A 23,841-nucleotide genomic window follows, 5' to 3' on the forward strand; every position below is an offset into this window, starting at 1 on the left:
TGTCGTGCTTGAGGAGATCTCTTGAGTCATGTATACCAAAATCAAAGTCAAATGAAAATTGTAGTTGTGGCTGATGCCAGTACTGCCTGACCCCGACCGGCTTTTGTGCCGATGGAACATAAAAAGCACTAGCTGAACATAACCAATGCCAGTGCCGCCTAACTGGCTCCCATCCCGGTGGCATGTAAAAAGCACCCACTACACTCTCAGAGTGGTTGGCGTTAAGAAGGGCATCCAGCTGTAGAAACATTGCCAGATCAGATTGGAGCCTGGTGCAGCCTCCTGGCTTGCCAGTCCCCAGTCAAACCATCCAACCCATGCCAGCATGGAAAACGGAGGTTAAACGATTATGATGATGATGTGAAACATGGAGTAGATAAAACGGGACAACTGATGAAGGGAATGTTCTTTATGTTGCCTGTCTTGTTTATCTATTTGTTTCTTTCATTGTTCAAAAAAAAGTTTGTTTCCTATATTTTTGTTTTTTATATTCTCGTTTCTCATTTTGTTCACATGTTTTTGATGTCCTGTACCCATATATGCATATATATATATACATATATATGTAGGTATGTACATATATGTATGTATAGATGCATATAGTTATTATTTATATGATATATATAATATATATATATATATACATATACCTACATATAATATATATGCATATACAAATATATATATACATACATATATATATATATATATATATATATATATATATATATATATATACAACATATATATATACACACACACACTACACACGTGTGTGGTGGTAGATTTCCTGTCGTAGATGACAGATGATGAATTTCCAAATTTTTGCTGTACAACCTGACCTGCCCACCTGCCCAGATGATTTGTTTATAGGGATCAAATGTTTGTGCAGGACATCAGCTCACACCATCAAATCAACGTTGCCTGGTCAGGTGTACAGTGAGCCAAACATCGGATGTTGAAGTCATTGCAGAACGACATCAAATGTGCATGTTTATATATATATGTATAGGCATGTATGTATGTGTGTATCTGTATGTGTGTGTTGCCCTTAATAGAAGACAACTCTGACCAGTATTAATACTGTTTGAAACATGATACAAAATCACATCCTCATTTAACAGGGTGAGGAGTTGCAGCACATGATATTCCCATTACTAACTTTATTTTGGGTTACTTGTAGAATTCTTTTTAAAAAAATATATTCCCTATAATTCCCACCCACCCTCACTTCGCTAGATACCCCATTCTTGATGTTAAACTAGTAAGATATCATATCTTTGTCGGCTGATATTCCTTCTTATCTATCGTGCACATATACATACACATACACACAACAAACTATGTATATATATATAGATATATAATTTATATATATATGCATGTATGTATACATATATAAGTGTATGCTTTTATTCGCTCTTACAAACATATATGTACATATATATACATATGCATACATACATAAATTAATGCATATACTGTACTCAGTCAAATATATGCACTCCTGCATATCTGCATAGATATAGGCAACCATACATATACTCAAACTGAGACAATAAGTTATGAAGACAAAATCCCCAACACTGGCTGTGAAGCAATGGTGGGGGTCATGAACAAGGAGACACACCAACATAAAATATACATGCATATATATATATATTGTTTGTTCCTTCTCGAGGCATGCTTGGCTCATTAGGGCTGGTTTCCCAGTTTCCTTGGCGTATAGTTTCCCCACCTGGATGGGATGCCGGTCCATTGAAGGTGAGCTGCAAGATGCAGGAGGAAAGAGTGAGAGAAAGTTGTGGTGAAAGAGTCAGCAGAACTTCGTTATCTTCTGCCATGTAGAGCTTAGGTGTTTTGCAAATAAACATAAATCGCCTGGTCTGAGACTCAAACCCGTGATCCCTCGACCGCGAGTCCGCTGCTCTACCCACTAGGCCATGTGCCTCCATGCATATATATATATATGTGAGTCCATATGAGTCCAAATACTTGAATGTATGCTGAGAGATTGTCTTAGCCCCTTTGCCTTCAGACGGTTAATTTCTGTAGTTATTATCAGTGTATTTTGGCAATTTAAATAAGAGTTTTGACTGTTATTTCCAGCAGGTAGACATACTTAGTATGTCCTTTGATTAATTTTAATCCTTCAGCTACACACACGCATACATATATATGTGTGTGTTGTGTGTATATATATATATTATATATATATATATATATATATATAATTGTTAAACAGGACAGCAAACATTAAGACGTGCCTAATTGTTTAGATCACTTTTGAATTAACCCCCCATACTTAGTGTGTGTGTATGTGTGTATATATATATATATATGATGGGCTTCTTTCAGTTTCCATCCACCAAATTCACTCATAAGACATTCATTGGCCTGAGACTATAATAGAAGATGTTTGCCCAGCGTGCCATGCAGTGGGACTGAACCCAGAACCATGTGGTTAGGAAGCAAGCTTCTTATCACATTCTGGAGTTTCCTCGATGAGCACTTGATTTCTCATATAGGGGAATGCTGTCATCCCTTGGTTGAGGAATCAGAACACACAACAGAGAAGCTCCAGAACATCATGCCATTAAATCACCTTTTAAATAAGCTTTTGTACATTAACTTATGTATTTCATTCTTCTCCTGTTCATTATTACACACATACATATACATATGTATGTATGTGTGTGTGTGTGTGTGTCTTTCCTGTATCTTCTAGCCACTGTCTCCACCCCTGGGACAATCTGTTGTTTTTCTCCTGTCAACCCAGCCCCCCCCCCCATCTTTTTTTCACTCTTACCTCAACAACATTCTAGGCTTTTTCAGGGCCTTATCATTATTTCTCCTCTACCCTGCATTTTTGAAATCCCTATCCATTTTTGCCTCTTTCATCTCCCTCAATTATCTTCGTCTCTCTCTCCCCCCCTCTCTCTAAATATATATATATATAGTTTCTCTTCCTTCTCCTCAATTATCTTCCCTCTCCCTCACTCTTTCTCTCTTCCCCTCTCTCTCTCTCACAATTTATATAGTTTTTTTTTTATATTTAAAAATAATAAAAATTGGCCCATTCCTAAATACCTATATGATCCCTTTTTTTCTGCTGCCTGCACCTACCTCTGCCCTACCACCAACACTGACACCTCCTCCTCTATCACCACCACCACCATCACTCCTAATACCATTCTGGTGGTGGTAGCCACAGTTATTGGTGTTCCCTTCCTCACTCGCTACTTATCTCACCTGTACTTCATCCTTGATATTCTCTCAACCTGAACTATCTCTTACATTTTTTTTTATCTTCAACTTACTTCCTTCCCATCATCCAGTTCACCACCTTCCCTACACCTCCCCACCGAATTGCTACCTTTCCCACCCTCGGGTGAATGAGCTGTTCACCTGCCCCCCCTCCCCCCATCCAACATCTGTAGCTACCCTCATCTCTAGTCTTAGAGATGGGGGTTTTCTTTCCCCACTTTTTTTTAGAACAGACCATCGGTTTGTTTTTGTTGTTTTTATTTTTGATATGATATGATCTAAAGTGGGGAGGGTTGAATTTTAGGGGTGGAGTAGTTTGGGGGGTTTATATTTTTGTTATATATTTCATGCAGACATGGCTGTGTGGTAAGAAGTTTGCTTCCCAACCACATGGTTCCAGGTTCAGTCTCACTGCATTGCACCTTGGATAAGTATCTTCTACTGTAGCCTTGGGCCAACCAATGCCTTGCAAGTGGATTTGGTAGATGGAAACAGAAAGAAGCCTGTTGTGTGTGTGTGTGTGTGTGCATGAGGCTGTGTAATCTTAGTGTCTCTTTGTCTTCATATCACATGATAGTGGTACCATCATATAAGCAGTCTTCTTTATTTGCTGCCTTCCCTGAATCCATGTCTGGTCATGGGGTGGGTGCAGGAATATTACCTTGCTTGCAAGCAATTGAAGGTCTGCAACAGGAAAGGCATCTATCTATAGAACCTCTGCCTCATCAGATTCCATCTGCCCCTTCTGAGCATGGAAATGTTGATATTAAAACAACGATGATGAAAATATCGGTGTAGTAATAGAGGCAGTGGTGGTGGTGGTGGTGATGGTGGTGGTGGTGACAGCAGTTGTTGTTGTTGTTGTCATATCTTTTGTCAAAGAATGTTTTTTCAATTCTACCAGAACTAACAGAGCTTATCTCTAAGTGATTGTTGATAATATGAAATACTGAATTGACATCCTTCCTAGACATTCTTTACATCTGTCTCAAGGGGAATTATTAGAAAAATAATAAATTCTAAAAACATACTGGGGGCTTCATTCAATTGTCTACATCTCTCTCTCTCTCTCTTTCTCCCCCTATCTCCTGGCCTTAACATATTATTTTGAGATAGTCAAAAGACTATAAAGACCTAGTATCAGATTGAAAGACTATTTTGTATTTAGTTTCATATTTCTGTACCCTTCAGAAGTTCTTGAGGGAAGGTAGTGCCTACAGCCCACTACAGAGCCACCGTAACTGGTCAGAGGGTAGGACTAGGTCCCTTTCATTTTCATTTATATAGAGTAGTCAAGAAGACCCTTCCTCCACAGCAGAAGTGATAATGCTGCTCCCCCTTTTTAAGAGGATTCACATGCAGGAGCCCTATAGTAGAAAGGATTATTATTATTATTCAATACTGTTTTATAATCTGTGGGGTCTGCAAAGCCCTAGAAATAGTAAAATTCAAAACTAAATGTTTTATAGTATTCTTGGAATGTTAATTCATGGTCTGATGCTGAGGAAACATGCACCCAGTACGCTCAAGGGTTAATTGCAAATGATTAAAGAACTACATCATTTACCATTTCACAAGAGTTGGGTGGCCAATATTGGGTTCTACATCCAGTTAGATGCTTCAGACAGTTTTGTTTCATCTCTATGTTTTTGTTCCCTACTTTGTTCAAATTCTAACCACAGTGGATTTTACATTTCATCTTCCATCGCTTGACAAAAAAAAAACATACCTAGTATTTGCTAGAGATAATTCAAAGATAATTCATTAACTCCAATGCCGTGTGAAGTTATGTTGTATATCTGCTGTCATGGGTCGGACTGATATGACCATCAGCTGGGTCCAATGTAAATTTCATCCTGCAGAAGGGGTTGTTTGGTGAACCAGATTGAAAGGACTGAAGACAGACACCTTCATCTTTTGCCAGGCCCTCATCAGATTTTTCAGGCTTCACTTGAAATTAAAAGTAAGAGTAGAAAGGGAAGTGCTGCCTCCCAGCAAATTTGTTGAAAGGTGAACAAGAGTGGTGAGCATGATTCAAGTGAAAGGTCATGCTCTGAGCATCCATTTATAGATTAAAAGAGGGCAGCAGAGAGTGAGCACTTGCATTCGTGGTCAGGATATTCATTGTTTTGTGGGGTTTTAACAAGGTTTTACCCCTTTTAAAAAAATTATTCATTGCATGGAATTTATTGTTTTTTTGTTACTGTTATTCTACTGTTTTTTCAACCCATAGGAGTTAATAAAGAAAATATTATTATCATTATTTCTTTTTTTCAGGCAAGTATGCAGCAGTATCCAAATGTGTCGATGCCAGTCAGTGTACCTCTACATAACCCTGGCTACATGGTCCAGTCTCCGATCACTTCCTCGCTGGCTCAAAATTCATCTATTAGTAGCACAACAGGTCTGCTTCAACCACATGGGGTTGGACCCAGTGTCAGTCCAAGACCAAATTCCACAGGTTAGTATTCGATAAGCTATCTCATTATTCTGTTTCATATTTAGATAGATACAGGTAGGCCTATGTGGTTAAGAAGTTTGCTTTCCAGTCACATAGTTTTAAGTTCAGTCCCATTGCATGGCACCTTGGGCAAGTGTCTTCTACTATGGCTCTTGGCTAACTGTTAACCAAAGCCTTGTGAGTAGATCTGGTAGACAGAAACTAAAAGAAACCTCTGTGTGTGTGTGTGTGTTTATGTCCCCACAACTTAGTGGTTCAGCAAAAAGAGACCGATAGAATAAATTACTAGGTTTATAAAGAATAAGTCTTGTGGTGGATTTATTCGACTAAAACCCCCTTAAGTTGGTGCTCCAGCATGGCCACAGTCAATTGACTGAAACATGTAAGACAATAAAAGAGTAAAAGAAATGTGATGTATTGAGAAGTATAGTTCTTGAATAACTTAATGTGGAGTACAGTGGGTGTGGTGTGGGAGGAATGTGTGTGTGTGTGTGTGTGTGTGTGTGTGTGTAGAAGAGTGGGGTCGACATTGTGATACGTCGTAAGGCAGGTTGAAACTTCTTGCAACAGAAACATGTCGACAAGTTCGGCACAAGAATTTAAATGCTATGTTTCAAGTAAGAGGGAAGGCAATGATGATGACGGCGATGAAGACGATGGCGACGGCGACGACAATGATGATGATGATGGTGATGATGATTATGACAATAATGATGATGGTGATGATGATCAGGATGTGGATGATGATGGCGATGATGATCGGGACAATGCTGACGATGACGACAACAATGATGATAACGGCTGATATGGTGATGATAAGAGTGGTGGTTTTGCTGCTGCTCGTGGTGGTTTTGCTGCTGCTCGTGGTGGTGGTGGTGGTGGTGACTATGGTAATTTCAATGACGAACAAGAAAAGAAAACGAAACTGTACAATAGGAAAATCTACCGTCGTCAACCCCACAATTTCTCAAAAGCTGTCAGTTACTCTGTTGCAACATTTAAACACCGAGTGCAGACTGTCTGGTTCCGATATACAGTTTAAGAAAATATCAGATTTTTCTTGGTTGCAGTATATAACAAGTATACATGCAGTCTAGTCTGTTGGGATGCATTTTACTAAGTAAAGTGATCTACTTATCAGAAAGTGGGATCATATTGCTTTTCATCTGCTACATAACATTTTCAGAGTTTCACAATTTCTGTGCACTCCATCTAGCAGTGAACAAAAAAAAGAATATATATATATATATGTATCTTTAAACCATGTGTGTGTGTATATATATATGCATATATTTATCTATATTGTGTGCATATGTCAATTTCTCCATTTTCATATATATATATATATATATATATATATATATATGTATTTATTAATTGCTGGCATGTATATGTGTGTGTAGGAATGTATATATATATATGTATACACACACACACGCACGCGCACTCATATATATATTGTGTATATATATATACATGTGTGTGTGTATATATGCACACACACACACACATATATATATATATATGTATGTATATGTATGTGTATGTATGTATGTATTGTACAAAAAAGAAATTTGAATTAAATAAAAAAAAAGTTCAGAAATGGAAAAAACGAATTTTTTTTTTAAAATGAGGAAAACTTAAATTTAATGTTTGTTCAAGCATGAAGTGAAAGAAGAGGTTAACCTACCGATAGATTATAGCAAAAGTAAAAGTTTTGCCAAGAGAAAGTAGAGGAAATTCCAAAGTATCTTTTAGTTTTAACATGCAATGATTTTTACTGGAGTCTTGGAGAATATTACTTACTTATCATGACTTTCACATTTCTTTTATTTCAATTATTTGTTCTTGTCATTTCCATTGCTGTTGTTGATGTTACTTATAAAAGCATTACCATCCACACAACTTAAAGTAATGTTTCAAAAAAATTTTTTTTCTTATTGACTAAAATACAAACGTTTATTTATTTATTATTTTTTTTGGCTCTGCGTCTTTTATATAAGTCCTTTTAGTTTGTCATCATTTTTTCATTCCCCGCCCTCACCTTTTTTATTTCCTTTTTATATTTTGTTGTCACACACATGAGCTTGTAAGAATAATGTAAAAGTTTGAAAGTCTCTTGGAAGCCTTTTAAGGGGCCAGAACTTGGCTCCAGTTTTATGATATAAAAACAGAAATCCACATAAATGGGACACCAGCCTATTATTGCAGGAAGCATTACTGATGACCAAGTATCCACCCTTAAGAGATAAGCGAATTACATCTGCCATCCAACTATGCAACCAAACACATTCTCTATGGGCTGGTAACTCAATACAATATCCTCTCAGCCATCTTACTTTTACTGTGATTGGGTGTTCCAGAGAGATGTACAGACATTATGAGAAAGCACGATTTTGACACTTTCTGTGACTTTATTGTTTTATGACAGCTGATGCAGTTTTTTCCTTAATTCTGAGTTCAAATCTTGCTAGTGTTAGCAATGCTTTCTGACATTACCAAATGGCTACATATTTCTGGGTATTAGACTAGAATCACTTAAATGACATCCAGAACTTGATTGTCACTCTACTTTACTGACCCTGGAACAATGATTTTTACTGGCCCGGGCATGGTTTGAACTCAGAACATAGAGAGCCAATAAGTTCCACTTTTCCATGCTTCCTTGGATTAGATAGAATTTGTTGAATCAGATGCTTTTCCTGTTGCCACTGCCCTCCTGTTTCCACACAATTTAATATTTCCACATGTCCTGACATGTTTTCATGGCAGATTGGAAGTGACCAACACCACTTATGCATTAGTGACACTCTTTTACAACTATTACATGATATCAAGACTAGGAGACACACAAACACATACATAAATACGTGTGTGTGTTTGTGTTATGGGCTTCTTTCAGTTTCTCTCTACCAAATACATTCATAAGACTTTGGTCGGCCCAATGCAATAGCAGGAAATACTTTCCCAAAGTTCTTCACAATGGTAATAAACACAGGGTCATATGGTTAGGAAACAAACTTCTTCAAATAAAGAAATAGCTTCATTATTGTGTGAGCAAAAGCTAGCAATCCAAAGTGACCATTCCTATAAACTAAGCCAATACCATAACAACTTTTGTTCTAAAATACACTCTTCTACACACACACACACACACACACACACACACAACACACACACACTGATAACCATATGCATAATTACATATACTCAAATATGTTAAGAATCATTTCTTTTTTTAAAATTTTGTTGTAGGTGGAATGGTCGATCTCAGTACCTCTGCTGCTAATAGCTATCAGCAGAGATCTTCGCCCAGCACATCTCCTGGGGTCTTGTCGAACAAAGTTATGACCAAACAGTCTCCGAATTCACAGCAGAGACAGACCCATAACTTGCGAGTCATGATACCAAACTGCAGAGGAGATATGATGAATTCAGAGGTAACTACTGTTGCTAGTATCTTGTCATATTCTCCCATTGGTAATATTGTCACTGCTTTTGTTTTATTGTTCTCATTGTTGTTGCTGTCATTGTTTAGGCTCAATTCAGCTTTTTTTATTTGCTTGATGAAGGAGTCGAATGAGGTGGGGCTAAATCTAAGATCAGAAATGTTCTTGTTGAAATGTCCTGTTCCATGTTTCAATATATTAGACAGGGAGTGAATCTGTGTCCTTCTTTTAGATATGAAATGGTGTGGCATAATGCTTAGTTGGCTCCCATTTCATGCAGGTCAAGCAGTTGTTTAATAGGCCCTTCAATGGCTCAATACTGTGTTTGTTGTTTTTGTTGCAGTCAATGTTCAGCCATTTTTTTGTTTTGTTTCATGAAGGGGTCGAATGAGGAGGAGCTAAATCTAAGATCAGAGATATTCTTGTTGTGACATGTCCCATGTTTCCATATATTTGGAAGAAAGTAAATCATCCAGTGTGTCCTTCTTTAAAAAACGAAACAGTGAAACTTAATGCTTAGTTGGCTCCCATTTCATGCAGGTCAAGCAAATGTGTAGCAGATCCTTTGATGATTCAATACTGTTTATGTTGTTGTTGTTATTATAATCATAAAAAGCAATCTGGCCTTGACCATCTTGTCTTGGTCTTTTCTATTTAATCAATCGGTTATACTTTATCAAAGACCACATTACTCAATGAGTTCATAAGACAACAATGTGTGATTTGAGAGTGAGAACGATATTGTTGCTATTTCTAGTAGGTTGAGCAACCCTTGTAGAAGCTCCCATATCATCATCATCATCATCGTCGTTTTACGTCCGTTCTCCATGCTAGCATGGGTTGGACGGTTTTCGACCGTGGTTCTGGGAAGCCAGAAGGCTGCACCAGGCTCCAGTCTAATTGGCAATGTTTCTACAGCTGGATGCCCTTCCTAACGCCAACCACTCCGTGAGTGTAGTGGGTGCTTTTTACGTGCCACCTGCACAGGTGCCAGGCGGGGCTGGCAACGGCCACGGTCAGATTGGTGTATTTTATGTGCCACCGGCACGGAAGCCAGTCTAGGCGGTGCTGGCATCGGCCACGAGTCGGATAGTGCTTTTTACGTACCACCAGACCAGGGATCCTGGCTGGTTCAATTCGATTTCGATTTCGCTTGCCCCAACATGTCTTCACAAGCAAGGGGGTTGGCAAGGGTGCCTGTCGTACGGTCGCATTGGAGTATTTTACGTGCCACGGCCACGAGTCGGATAGTGCTTTTTACGTACCACCAGACCAGGGATCCTGGCTGGTTCAATTCGATTTCGATTTCGATTTCGCTTGCCCCAACATGTCTTCACAAGCAAAGGGGGTTGGCATGGGTGCCTGTCGTACGGTCGCATTGGAGTATTTTACGTGCCACGGCCCCGAGTCGGATAGTGCTTTTTACGTACCACCAGGCCAGGGATCCTGGCTGGTTCAATTCGGTTTCGATTTCGATTCGATTTCGATTTCGCTTGCCCCAACATGTCTTCGCAAGCATGGGGGGTTGGGATGGGTGTCTGTCGTCGGATGAGGTTCTATATCGACTTCGCTTGCCTCAACCGGTCTTTGTGTCCAAGGGAGGAAAGGCATTCATAAGTGGGCTGGGCTCACTTGTCCTGCCTGGTCTTCTCACGTACAGAATATTTCCTACCTCATAAAGGTTTCCTTATCAGATAGCTGGCAGCTCCTCTCACTGTGTTGCTTGAAGCACTCTCAATTGGTGGCTACATGCTCCTTCATTCATTGGCTCCTCTAGAAGTTTTATTGTTAGTTTCTAACAGTGATTCTACTCTGGACCATCAAGTCAATAATGGCTGACCCACAGTAACTTCTTTAACCATTGCTTTGACCTTGTAATGGAATTTTTATTGAACATGAAGATGATTTGGACTACTACTAATACTACTACTGCTGCTGCTGCCACTTCTACTACTACTGCTGCTGCTGCCACTACTTTAACTACTACTACTGCTGCTGCTGCTGCTACTGCTGCTACTACTACTACTACTGCTGCTACTACTACTACAACTTCTGCTGCTACAGCCACTACTGCTGCTGCTACTACTACTACAACTTCAGCTGCTACTACTGCTACGGCTACTACTACTGCTGTTACAACTGCTACTGCTGCTGCTACTACTACTGATACTACTACTACTACTACTACTACTACTACTTCTATTACTACTACTACTGACAGTACAACCTCAGTCACTGTTTACAGATTAACAACAATTTGCGTCTATTCATTCTTTTTTTGTTTTTGATTGTATTTCAGTCACAACCAAGGAACACCAATGTGCTTGGTACCTCGATAGGATCAATGACAAATCCTGGAATGCCAGGTTCCAGTTATCCGTCCGCGCTTCCAAACTCTTTTCAGCCAAGTGAGTGAAATTTGTTGTTGCCTCTTTCCAAAATAATACAACTCTTGAGTTTACATGTGTGTGTATATATATATATATATATGTATATATATATATATATATAATATATATATATATGTATGTATGTATCTATGAATATGCATATATATATATATAAACACACACACATGTTTAAATTTTAGATACATTATGATAATGCTTATGTATTTTTATGCATGTGTGTGTGTGTATGTGTGTGTATATAACTGATTTTTCTGCCAACTTTGCAGACTTCTCCTATGTAACACCCATGTCATACTGGCAAAAAAAACACATTCCTCAAACATCATACCTACTTATCTGACATTTGCACATATACACATAAATACGTAAGCAGACACATATATTCATATATATATATATATATATATGCATGCATGTGATGTGTGTTTGTGTGTGTGTGTGCACATTGTAGTGTTGAAATTCATGTTTTGTGTTTATCCTTGTCTCCATTAAGAAGAGACTATTTATAACACAAAATATTTATAGGTGGTCAACTGTTTGTTACAACATACAATAATTTGCACAATTCATCCCGTTGATGTAGGGGCCTGGGTTCCCAAGGATTTTCCATGAGATCAGGTATGGAATCTCATCTTCTCTTAGTTACCAGACGTGGCTGGCCAGTGAAATTGCATATCCTCTTTCTGGAACTCTGAAGGAAGACCTATGGTTGGAAAGACGCTGCTTGAAAGAGTTCCCGGAACATCCAATGAATCTCAGTGGGCATGTGTTGTTGGTGCTGTACCTTCTGGTCTTCTTCAACAGGGAACATCCTTAACTCCAGAATGGAAATTTTCCAGCCATGTTTACATTTCAAGAGGTACTTTCTAGCTTTCTGGAGCCCACAAGATGGTGGCACAGCTGGAAGTTGATAGCCAATAGCAAAGGGTGATAATCCCCGATTGTTATCATTGTGTAGTGAGGCATTTCCCCCTCCATATTTTTAAGAGGTCATGGGCCAACAGGTTTTGGGATCTGATGATATGCCATAAAGCTGAAAAAGGTTCCTGGGAGTTCTGCAAGAATGAGTGAGATAAGCTAATGGTAGCTTCAATATATATATATATGCTAATGGTAGCTTCAATATATATATATATGCTATTTACCACATGAACTACGTCATCATCTTCATCATTTAACGTCCGCTTTCCATGCTCGCATGAGTTGGACGATTTGACTGAGGTCTGGTGAACCAGACTCCAATCTTTATCTGGCAGAGTTTCTACAGCTGGATGCCCTTCCTAATGCCAACCACTCCGAGAGTGTAGTGGGTGCTTTTACGTGCCACCGGCATGAGGGCCAGTTTGGTGGTACTAGCAACGGCCATGCTCAAATGGTGCTTTTTACATGCCACCTGCACAGGAGCCAGTCCAGCGGCACTGGCGACGAATATTTCACATGCCACCAGCACAAGTGCTAGTAAGGCGATGCGGTATTGAAAAATATATGAGAAAGATATGATATATGACTATTTTAGGAAGGGGTTCCTTGAGACATGTAATTTATTTTTAAGGGTTACACAAGGGTAAAAAGTTTGAGAAACATTCATATATATGATGGACTCTCCCTGTTCAGGATGACATATGGGTATTCAGGTTTTGCCAAATGACCTGCACAAATGTGTTTTTTTTATAGTAATCAAATATATGTGTTGCACATTAGTTCACTCCCTCCATCGAATCAATGTTGTCTGAAGGAGTGCACTCTGTACCACACATCAGTTGTCAAATTAATCACAGAGCACTGTGAGATGAATGCACCACTCAGTCTAAGAATTTAAACCACAATCGCTTTATCTTGAGTGCAACAGCCTAACCACTATACCATGCACCCTCAATATGTATATATATATATTGTATATATATGTATATATATATGTATAATATATGTATATATATATGTATATATATATATATATGTATATATGTATATATATATATATATATATATTTAAAATTAAATAAGGGTAGAAATTGATATTAATTAAAACCAGTGGCCTAGCATATTTAAAAACCATCTGAAGTGGTCAACCCTCTACATTTTGTGTGTGTGTGTGTGTGGTGTGTGTGTGCGTGCGTGTGTGTTTCTATATATAGACAGATATATCTGTCTATATCTATATATAGATAGGTACCTGTTTATTTTGCCTCTTATTTCAGGCATATTTTTGTGATTGTTGCTATATATACATACTTATATATCTATATGCACAGATGTGTATACGCACGCGCACACACAGATACATGCACGCACGCACACATACACACACACAGATACACACACATGCACACACAAATATCTATATATAAATATATATGCAGTCATATAAGAGCCCATAAGTCAAGAAAAAAGAAGCAGGCATTTGTATCTTTATCAACAAAGCAGGCATATTAATATTCATACAATACAGTATTATATTCAACCAATCTTACCAATCAGTTTTAAACATGAGAGCTTGAGAAACCTAATCTCTACACTCATCATGCATGAAACCAGTGGGTAAAATCAGCTGAAATGGATCTGTAATGCCATATTATAAAAATATTAACATATATGTGTATGTGTATTTACATACATGATCATATACATATATCATGTGCATACACTATGTATCAATGTATATATATATAAATATATATTTGTGTGTATGTATATATATATATAATGTATATGTATGAGTGTGTGTATATATATATATGTATATGTATATATATATGTATATGTCTATATATATCATCATCATCATCATCATCGTTTAATGATGATGATATATATAGACACATACATATATATATATGTATATGTATGTCTATATATATATATGTATATGTATGTGTGTGTGTATATATATATATATGTATATGTGTGTGTGTGTGTATGTATGCATGTTATATATATATATATATATATATATATATATAGCACTGTTCCACCATTGACTACCATGCAATCTAATTATCATTCAGTGGAGTACAGCTTACCCTAGAAAGTTTTAACTTTACAGAGGTTGTAAAAAGCCAAGACAAATTGAGATATACCACAGCCTAATAATGGCTTAGCTGGCCAAAACTTCGAAGTTTTGGACAGCTAAGTTAATATTATTCTCATTAGGGAATAATAAATTTGTACTCTATCAAATGTATTGAGTAAACCTTCAGTTCAATGTAAAATTTTTCTTATTTTAACATTAAAACAAGCATTAAGATATGAATATATTTAAATGAACATTTGCATGTTTATATATATATATATATATATATATATATATATATATATATATATATATATATATATATATATATATATACATACATACATCATACATACATACATACATACATATATATGCATATATAATATATATATATACATACATACATACATACATACATACATACATACATACATATATATATATATGTGTATATATATATGTATATATATATGTGTATATGTATATGTAAATGTATTTATATGTATATATATGTATATATATATATATATGTATATATATATGTATATGTATATATATGTGCGTGTGTGTTCGCGCTAATATCAAACAATGAGAATGAGTGTTCTACACCACTTTGGTGGATAAATATTCTCATTGACAATGGAAAAGACTACCAACGTCCTGTGTGGCAAGCTTGATAATTGCTGAGAAGTCTCTGTATGAAACCATTGGAAGCTTCGTTAGCCAACAAATAAAAAAGAAAGTATATATACGTATATGTATGTATACACTTGCTCAGTTATTAGAATTTATCTTCTTCATTTTCTACTCAATGTTCTTCCAGACATGTTCACATGTAATATCTATTATTTGTAGAATTTTATGTAAATTCTTATTTTGTAGACAATCACAACCAGATGTATGTTGACCGCACACAAGGATCTCCAGATTGTAAGTCAACTCAACGTATTTCATCAATATTTCCATGACTCTCTCTTTCTTTCTTCAATCTGTCTCTCTGTCTCTTTGTGTGTGAGTACATTTCCATTTATGTGTATGAGGAGAGGGAAAGTTTGTATGTCAGCTGTGTTCAGTCAATAAATTGTAACATCTCTCACTCCACCTCTCTCTCTTTCTCTGTCTCGCCCACCCACTCTCTCTTTCTCTGTCTCGCTCACCCCCTCTCTTTCTCTCTTTCACTCACCCCACTCTCTCTCTCTTTCTCCCTCAATCTGTGCTTTTGTGTGTGAGCATATTTTTCTTTAAGCGTATGAAGACAGGAAAAGTTTTTAAGTCAATCTTGTTCAGTTAATGAATTACAATCTCTGTCTTTCTCTCACTTTTTCGTCTCTATGCATATCTATTTGTGCATGTGTGTGTTGGTGTATGTGTGCCTGCTTCTATGCTAAAAAGTTCTGTCACCAAATTAAACTGAATGGCCAATCAGCTGTGCCAAATTCTAAATTCCTAAACAGCTGCACCCAGTCGTCTCATTCTGTTTGGTCAGTGTGCACTAGGGAGGACATCCACATGTGAAAACAAATACTCCAACTACAACACATTGAGAGAACCTCTTCCTCATTACTCAACCTGCTAGAGTTAGCAACCAAATCTCCTTCAAATCACAACTACCATCTTAATACTTCTATTAACATATTTCTGTTGAAATACACCTTTGTCTCAATTAATTTTAGGAATAATGAAGAATTTTATTCTTTGACTTGTTTCTGTCACTTGACTGTGGCCATGCTGGAGCACTGCCTTTAGTTGAACAAATCGACCTCAGGACTTATTCTTTCTAAGCCTATCAGTCTCTTTTGCCGAACTGTTAAGTTACGGGGACGTAAACACACCAACATCGATTGTCAAGAGATTGTATGGTGACAGACACAGACACACAAATGCATACACACACACACACACACACACACACGCATATATATATGACAAGCTTCTTTCAGTTTCCGTCTACCAGATCTATTCACAAGTCTTTGGTCTGCTTGAGGCTATAGTAGAAGACACTTGCCCAAGGTGCCACGCAGTGGGACTGGACCCAGAACCATGTAGTTGGGAAGTAAGCTTCTTACCACACAGCCACACCTGTGCCTATTTTGTAAAATAATTTAAAGATTAACTTGGTGTTTGGTACAAATCCACATGAAATGTTGATGAAAGCTTATAATTCAGATCACCTTATGACTGGAAGGTTGTATCACAGATCTATGTTGGTCTTAGCTGGATTGGTATCAAAAGGGTTTAATAATATGGAAGATTACATTAAATAGTGCTGATCTCTAAATGTAGAGGAAACCTCCCGAAAAGGTAGATCCAGGAAGACATAGGACAAGGTGATGAAGCATGATCATTGAACATTGGGCCTCATGGAAGCCAAGTGACCAAGACCCTTGGCAGTAAGCTATGTCTGAGAAAACTCATCAAACCAAGTGAGATGAAAGTTGTGGCTGATGCCAGTGTCACGTAACTGGCACCCATGCTGCTAGCACATAAAAGCACCCATGTCAGTGGCACTTAAAAGGCACTCATTACACTCTTTGAGGGGTCAGTGTTAGGAAGGGCATCCAGCCATAGAAACCATGCAGCTCTCTGGCTTACCAGTTACAGTCAAGCCATCTAACCCACGCCAGCATGGAAAACAGACGTTAAATGATGATGGTGATGAGTCCTAGATGCATTATATCTGAAAATAGGATGGGTAGCCTTGGCTGAAGCATATTTAATCATGGAACCTCTCAGTCTCCAATTTGATCTGCAGATAAACAAGCCAAGAATATGACTCCACTCAAAACAATCCCAACTATGGCCTAAAGTGTTTCATTTATTTTTATGTACGTTCTTCCATGGAAGCATGGGTTAGATGAATATATATAATTAAAGCCTTGTTTTAATTATGCTTGGAACATAATTTTAATATGAAATTTTGGTAGGATATTCTAATCTAGACATCTTTAAAGCAGTAGGCTTTTATGTGGATCAAAGATGGTTTCTGGTGGGTTGGTATCAAAAGTCTAAATACAGAGAAATCATGTAATTTGTTATCTCTGTTTCTGTCTGTCTGTCTCGTCTCTCTCTCTCTCTCAATCTCTCTCTCTCCCTCTCTCTCGCTCTCTCTCTCTCTCTCTCTCTCTCTCTATATATATATATATATATATATCTGTTTGTCTAACTACATATCTACCCATCTCTTTCTCACTCTCTCTGTTTGTCTATTTATCAATCAGACTATATATGTATATATATCTAGCTATTAATCTGTCTGTCTATCTATCTATCTATTTATCTATCTATCTATCTATCTATCTATCTATCTATCTATCTATCTATCTATCTATCTATCTATCTATCTATCTATCTATCTATCTATCTATCTATCTATTTATCTATCTATCTATCTATCTATCTACCTATCTGTCTATGTGTCTTATTTTGATGACATTTGTTGATTAGTTGAACCAGCCTTATAAACTAACAACTGTTATATACTTTACACTCTTCACCTGTTTCAGACGACTTTGCTCTCAATACTGATCTAAGCGGTATGACCAATTATAACCACTGGGGAAGCCAAGGTCCGCAGCCTCCGCCTGGATCTTTACAAAGCAATATGCATATAAATACAGGGTAAGATAACATATACTTTCGTATATCTATTTCTGTAATTGTCTATGCATTTCTGATTTGTCAGCTGTATGAGATATCTATACACATTGCAAATGGTGAAAATATTAAAGAATGATATTAAATTGCGAAAGCTGATTTGTATATATGAAATATCTCTGATATGAATAATAGTTTCTAAGAAAAGCAACTCAAAATATCATTTGAATAGACGACTCATGGGGATAAAATACTATATATCATGTGTGTGTGTATATATATATATATATATATATATGTATATCTTTAAAATTTATTGACAGGGTTGGATAACACATTACATCTACAGTAATAAACAGGGTGTGTCTGAATATATATATATAGTCTGGGGCTATAGGAGAAGACACTTGCCCAAGGTGCCTTGAAGTGGGACTGAACATGAAACCATGTTGTTGGGAAGCAACCTTCTTAACCACACAGCCATGCCTGCATAGATTATATATGCACACATACATACTCACACACAGTCACACACATGCATGCATTCTCACTCAGAGTTGAATCATAGATGTAGCCATGATGTGTCAGTGATCTGATGTGTTAGCTTTGTTTATTTGCATTAATTTGTAAAATATACAATTGTGTAATGCTGAGCTTGTATATTGATGCAGACATGTGTGTATGATTTTTGACTACTGAAATCAATAATACATGAAAAATGTTATGAAACAGCTGTAATCATATGGAAGTCACGCGAGAAAAAATAAATATATCTTCACTTCTCACACCTCCTGACTTTATGCTTCATATATATATATATCCATTTAGTGTGAACTGTCAGAAGAAAGAGTACTTTATTATGGTTGAATCAGTCTCTTGCTACTTTGAGTTTCACCTGTAGGCTTACAGGATCATCAGGTAAGTTGTGACTGTTTAAAGATCTTGGGCACCTACACATGAAACTCAGAGTAGCAAGAGACTGACTTGAACAAAAATACAATATTATACATTTCCTTTTAGTTCATTTATGGGAATCATTTTGAATATGCATATAAGACCTCCTATTCTATTATGCTAGCTGCAACCTAATGATGACAAATGGCAATACCACTACTTTTGGTCACATCATGTTGTGCCGATATAATGTAGGATAAATACAATAATAATAATAATAATAATAACAATAACAATAATAATAATAATCCATGGATGGAATTTATAAATATTTTAATGCTTCACTACGCCTGTTTCCACAAATCAAATGTTTCTTATGATCATAGTCCATATTCCTGGGATGATTACAGTACAGTCCATAGCATCTGTGGACATCAGGTTGATATTGTTCAGGCATTCATTTCTAATATGGACTATGATCTTAAGAAACATGTGATTTTTGGAAACGCACGTAGTGATGCAGTAAAATATTTATAAATTCCATCCATGGATAATTATTATTATTATTATTATTAAAGATATATATATATATAGACATACACATATATATTAGCTGTTGAGGCAAGTGAAAAGCAAATCAAATCAAAACAAATCAAAATAGATGAGCATAAATGGAATTTGTATCTTTGTGGTACCAGTGCCGGTGGCACACAAGAAAATCATCCGAACGTGGCCGTAGCCAGTACCGCATAGACTGGCCTCCGTGCTTTGGGGACGTAACAAACACCATCCGATCGTGGCCGTCCGCCAGCCTCATCTGGCACCTGTGTCGGTGGCACATAAAAACACCATCCGAGCGTGGCCGTCTGCCAGCCTCATCTGGCACCTGTGTCGGTGGCACATAAAAACACCATCCGAGCGTGGCCGTCTGCCAGCCTCGTCTGGCACCTGTGTCGGTGGCACATAAAAACACCATCCGAGCGTGGCCGTTCGCCAGCCTCGTCTGGCACCTGTGTCGGTGGCACATAAAATCACCCACTACACTCTCGGAGTGGTTGGCGTTAGGAAGGGCATCCAGCTGTAGAAACACTGCCAGATCTGACTGGCCTGGTGCAGCCTTCGGGCTCCCCAGACCCCAGTTGAACCGTCCAACCCATGCTAGCATGGAAAACGGACGCTAAATGATGATGATGATGATGATGATGATAAAATTGTTCACATATCTAGAATACAAATAGACACAACAGTAAATGGCCATAAAATTACGAAATTTTGAGCATGAAGCATCTCTGGTCTCTGGATTTATTATCAGTCAAAAATCAATGCTTAAAAATAAATATCTGTAGAATCAACATGATTTCAATTACATATGGTGCCCCAATATGGTCACAGTTCTCTAGTTGTAGCTAGTAAATGAGTAAAGAGCAATATCATAGAGCACATCATGGTTTGTTTGTTGGTTTTGTTTTTGTTATTTTTCCAAAAATTACATTTCTTGTTATAAATTATCTATACAAGAGTTTGATTGAATCATAGAAATATTGATTGATTGATTCTAGTTTCAGCTTATGAGCTGTGGCCATGCTGGGGCACCGCCATTATGCATAGATTTTTTCTCCCACCCTTCCTCTTCGTTGTACTGAACTAATTCATTCTAGGTAGTCTTTTTTTTTTTTTCCCTTTTCTTTTCCCTTTAAGAGCAGGGAAAATAAATATCTTCACCATGCCTTTATTTTTTTTTAATCCCTTTGTTACAAAATTTTATGCCACAATTTTACTTAAGAACAGATTAGTCAGAGGGTATTTTTTTTTTTTATCAGAAATTTTTAAAGAACGTAAAGAACAATTCTTCTCTCTCTCTTTTTTTTTGTCCTAAGATAAGTCTTTTTTGAATAGCTTGTTGAGACTGTGGAACCATCAAATAAAGGGGAAAACAATTTTGAAAAAAAAAAAAAAAAAGAGAGAGGAAACGTGAAAATGCTGGGTTAGGAGAAGGGTGAAGTAGGAAGAAGAGTGAGAAATGAAGAGAAAGACTTTGTGTGGAATGTGAGTAGGAAAGAATTGGGGAGTTCAAAAAAATCCAAAAAAGAAAATAAAATATATTATGTCACAGAAAGGAAAAAAACAAGAGAAAGAGAGATATAAATAAGCAGAGAGAAAGAGAGAGAAAGAGTGACATGATTAAACAGAGAGAAAGAGAGAGAATCTGAAGAAGCCCATAAGAATATGTAGAATGAATGATGCTTGACAAATATCCAAGACAAGCACAAGGTTTTCTGAGGAGAGGATTTCTTTTCTTCTGGTTTCAGTGAAGTACCATGGGAACGATTCATGGAGCGACACTTTGAGCTGAAGAGTAGCAGACCATTATATGTCTAATTTCTGACTTTTAGTGCCTAACTTATAAGTTGCACTCCTCAAGATGGCCTAAAAAAAAAGTTTAAAAAAAAAAATACACACACAAACACAGATGGCTGGACATAGGCTTAAAGCAAACACAAATAACGATGATAACACATATCTGAAATGCGATGACAAATGAGAAATAGAACAATATCTGAAAGATCAAAGAATGAAAGACAGAAAGAAAAGTGAAAAGATACACCTACATACAAACATACTTACATATATATATAGATATATATACATATATATATCTTTATATTTATCCACAGAAAGATGGTACTCATTTTTTTTCAAAAAAAAAAAAAAAAGGAGAAGTGAAAGTCTTTACTTTTGTATACCCTCCTACTTCTGCGGAATCAGCTACAAGTTTATTTAATCTTTGCAATCTGTGTAACGAAACACTAATATATACATACATTACAATTTAAAAAAAAAAATATGGAAAAGAAAATGAGAAAAGATGATCTTTTCACAATCGTCAATAAATGAAAGGATTTCTTGATTCAGAAGCCATTTGAGATTTCCAATGAAACAAACTTGCTTGGAGGAAGACCGTGGTGGTTTATAAATCTCCGTGCATGAAAGAAAGACAGAAAGAAAGAAATGTGAAAAATGTAAATTTTATCAATGAATATTTTCCACAATTAGCCATAAAAAAAGAAATACTTATTAATTCTCACTTTTTTAAGACTTGTTTATGAATTACTGTAGACACAGCTTTATTGACGGACATAAAAAATAAAAATGAATGCCTCTAAATATTAATGATATTAATATTTCTAAGCTAAAGTATCTGTAGGGATATACGTTTAGTTAATGGACCTGACCCCAGCATATCCCTGGTAGAAATACTATCAAGCTACATGGGATGAAAGAAATTAGATTGTGAAAACAGAAAATTTAATATTGCATGGCATTTGGTTTAAGTGAATTATTCTTTCTACCAACTCAACACTAGAAATAAATTCATCACATTAGCAAATAATAATAATAATAATATTAATGATTATAATAATAATAATAATTATAATAATAATAATGATAATAATAATAATAATAATAATTTATAATGATAATAATAGTTTAGATCAGCTATGGTCCTTGAAAGAAAACCTATAAACTCCAGATATTGGACAAATTAAAGGAAAGAAGATAGTATTTGAATTCCAGAGTCTTGAAGCAAGAAATGAATCTCAATTGGAAATTATCCAGTTTAACTTCCTTTGACAGCGCTAGCTGATCCATTTTACACAGCTTGATTAGAGCTGACCTGGTGCTCAACAACAACGACGACGACAAGACACAAAATATATAAAGCAAGTTCTTAAATATATCTCTAAAAAATGAAACATTCCAGATAATTTTGGGATCCTTAATGATGTCAAGCATACATTTTTATACCATTTTTACAATTAAAAATTCAACAGGATTGGTTGTGGTAAATTCTATACTTGTGGTACCATATGGTACCACTACTTAAGAATCTGCCTTTATAATCAGGCATGATTTCTTTCTCTAATTCACTCTTCAGTCAGTGAAATACAATCATGAATTAAGTTGTACATAGTACTGCAAGCTAACAAAAACATTTTGTCCCTTTTCTTTTTCCAACCCTCTCCACTGTCTCCTACCTATGCGTAAACACTTCTGCCCTTTCCTCACTGTCAGACACAGAGCAAGACCCGACACTGTTAGAATCTACCACTCATCATGGTCAATAAACTTACCAAACTCTCTTATTAACAAACAAACCCCTTTTCACAACTCCCTCTATGTTCTGTGAGAGTATTTCTTATAATTTACGGCTACATGGACCAGTTTATTTGAGAGTTGACTGTCTCAGTCATAGGCAAGACATAAAACCAGTGACAGGAAGCAAACCACCAATTTCTTGGCTGTTTGTCCATTACCCAATCAACTCAGCCTACCCTCCTCTCCAACATGTTTGACATAGCACTAAATTTGGACAAAAACTACACTACTATTACCTACCATGAGCCTATAGGCCATGCATTTCTAATATTTTGTATAACCATTGAATTTCATTGGTGTACATTTACATTTATGCATATATCTTGGCTTGGACTTTACACAAACTGTAATAAGCCTTGTTTTATCCTATTCCTTGTTATGTGTATAAAACTGTTGTATATTTCTTTTAACCCTTTGCTGTTGTTATTATTATTATTATTATCATATTATTGTTGTAGTTGTTGTTCTTTGATTTATTTCCTGAATGGAGTGAGAGTGACAAAGAATGTTTAGATTATGCAAACACTCCGGTTTTCATAAGCCATTTGGGTTTACTCAAAATGCATCTTGTATATTTCATATTTCCAACAGAAA

The 23,841-nt window shown here is 36.5% G+C and overlaps 1 protein-coding gene across 6 annotated transcripts in view; it reads left to right on the forward strand.

Annotated features, from left to right (window-relative positions):
* Positions 1 to 23,841, forward strand: part of LOC115211031 (myocyte-specific enhancer factor 2C) — a 226,189-nt gene that overhangs the window by 194,881 nt on the left and 7,467 nt on the right. For 5 of the 6 annotated variants that reach the window (XM_036502245.1, XM_029779882.2, XM_029779884.2 and 2 more), the window contains 5 exons: positions 5,545 to 5,728; positions 8,984 to 9,168; positions 11,477 to 11,585; positions 15,484 to 15,531; positions 18,105 to 18,219. In XM_036502245.1, the coding sequence (XP_036358138.1) occupies positions 5,545 to 5,728; positions 8,984 to 9,168; positions 11,477 to 11,585; positions 15,484 to 15,531; positions 18,105 to 18,219 (641 nt within the window). Of the gene's footprint in view, positions 1 to 5,544; positions 5,729 to 8,983; positions 9,169 to 11,476; positions 11,586 to 15,483; positions 15,532 to 18,104; positions 18,220 to 21,398; positions 21,937 to 23,841 lie in introns of those variants that run through there. The other variant, XM_029779887.2, reaches the window with a different exon arrangement.

The sequence above is a fragment of the Octopus sinensis genome, linkage group LG4 (genome assembly GCF_006345805.1).
Source record: "Octopus sinensis linkage group LG4, ASM634580v1, whole genome shotgun sequence".
Taxonomy (NCBI): domain Eukaryota; kingdom Metazoa; phylum Mollusca; class Cephalopoda; order Octopoda; family Octopodidae; genus Octopus; species Octopus sinensis.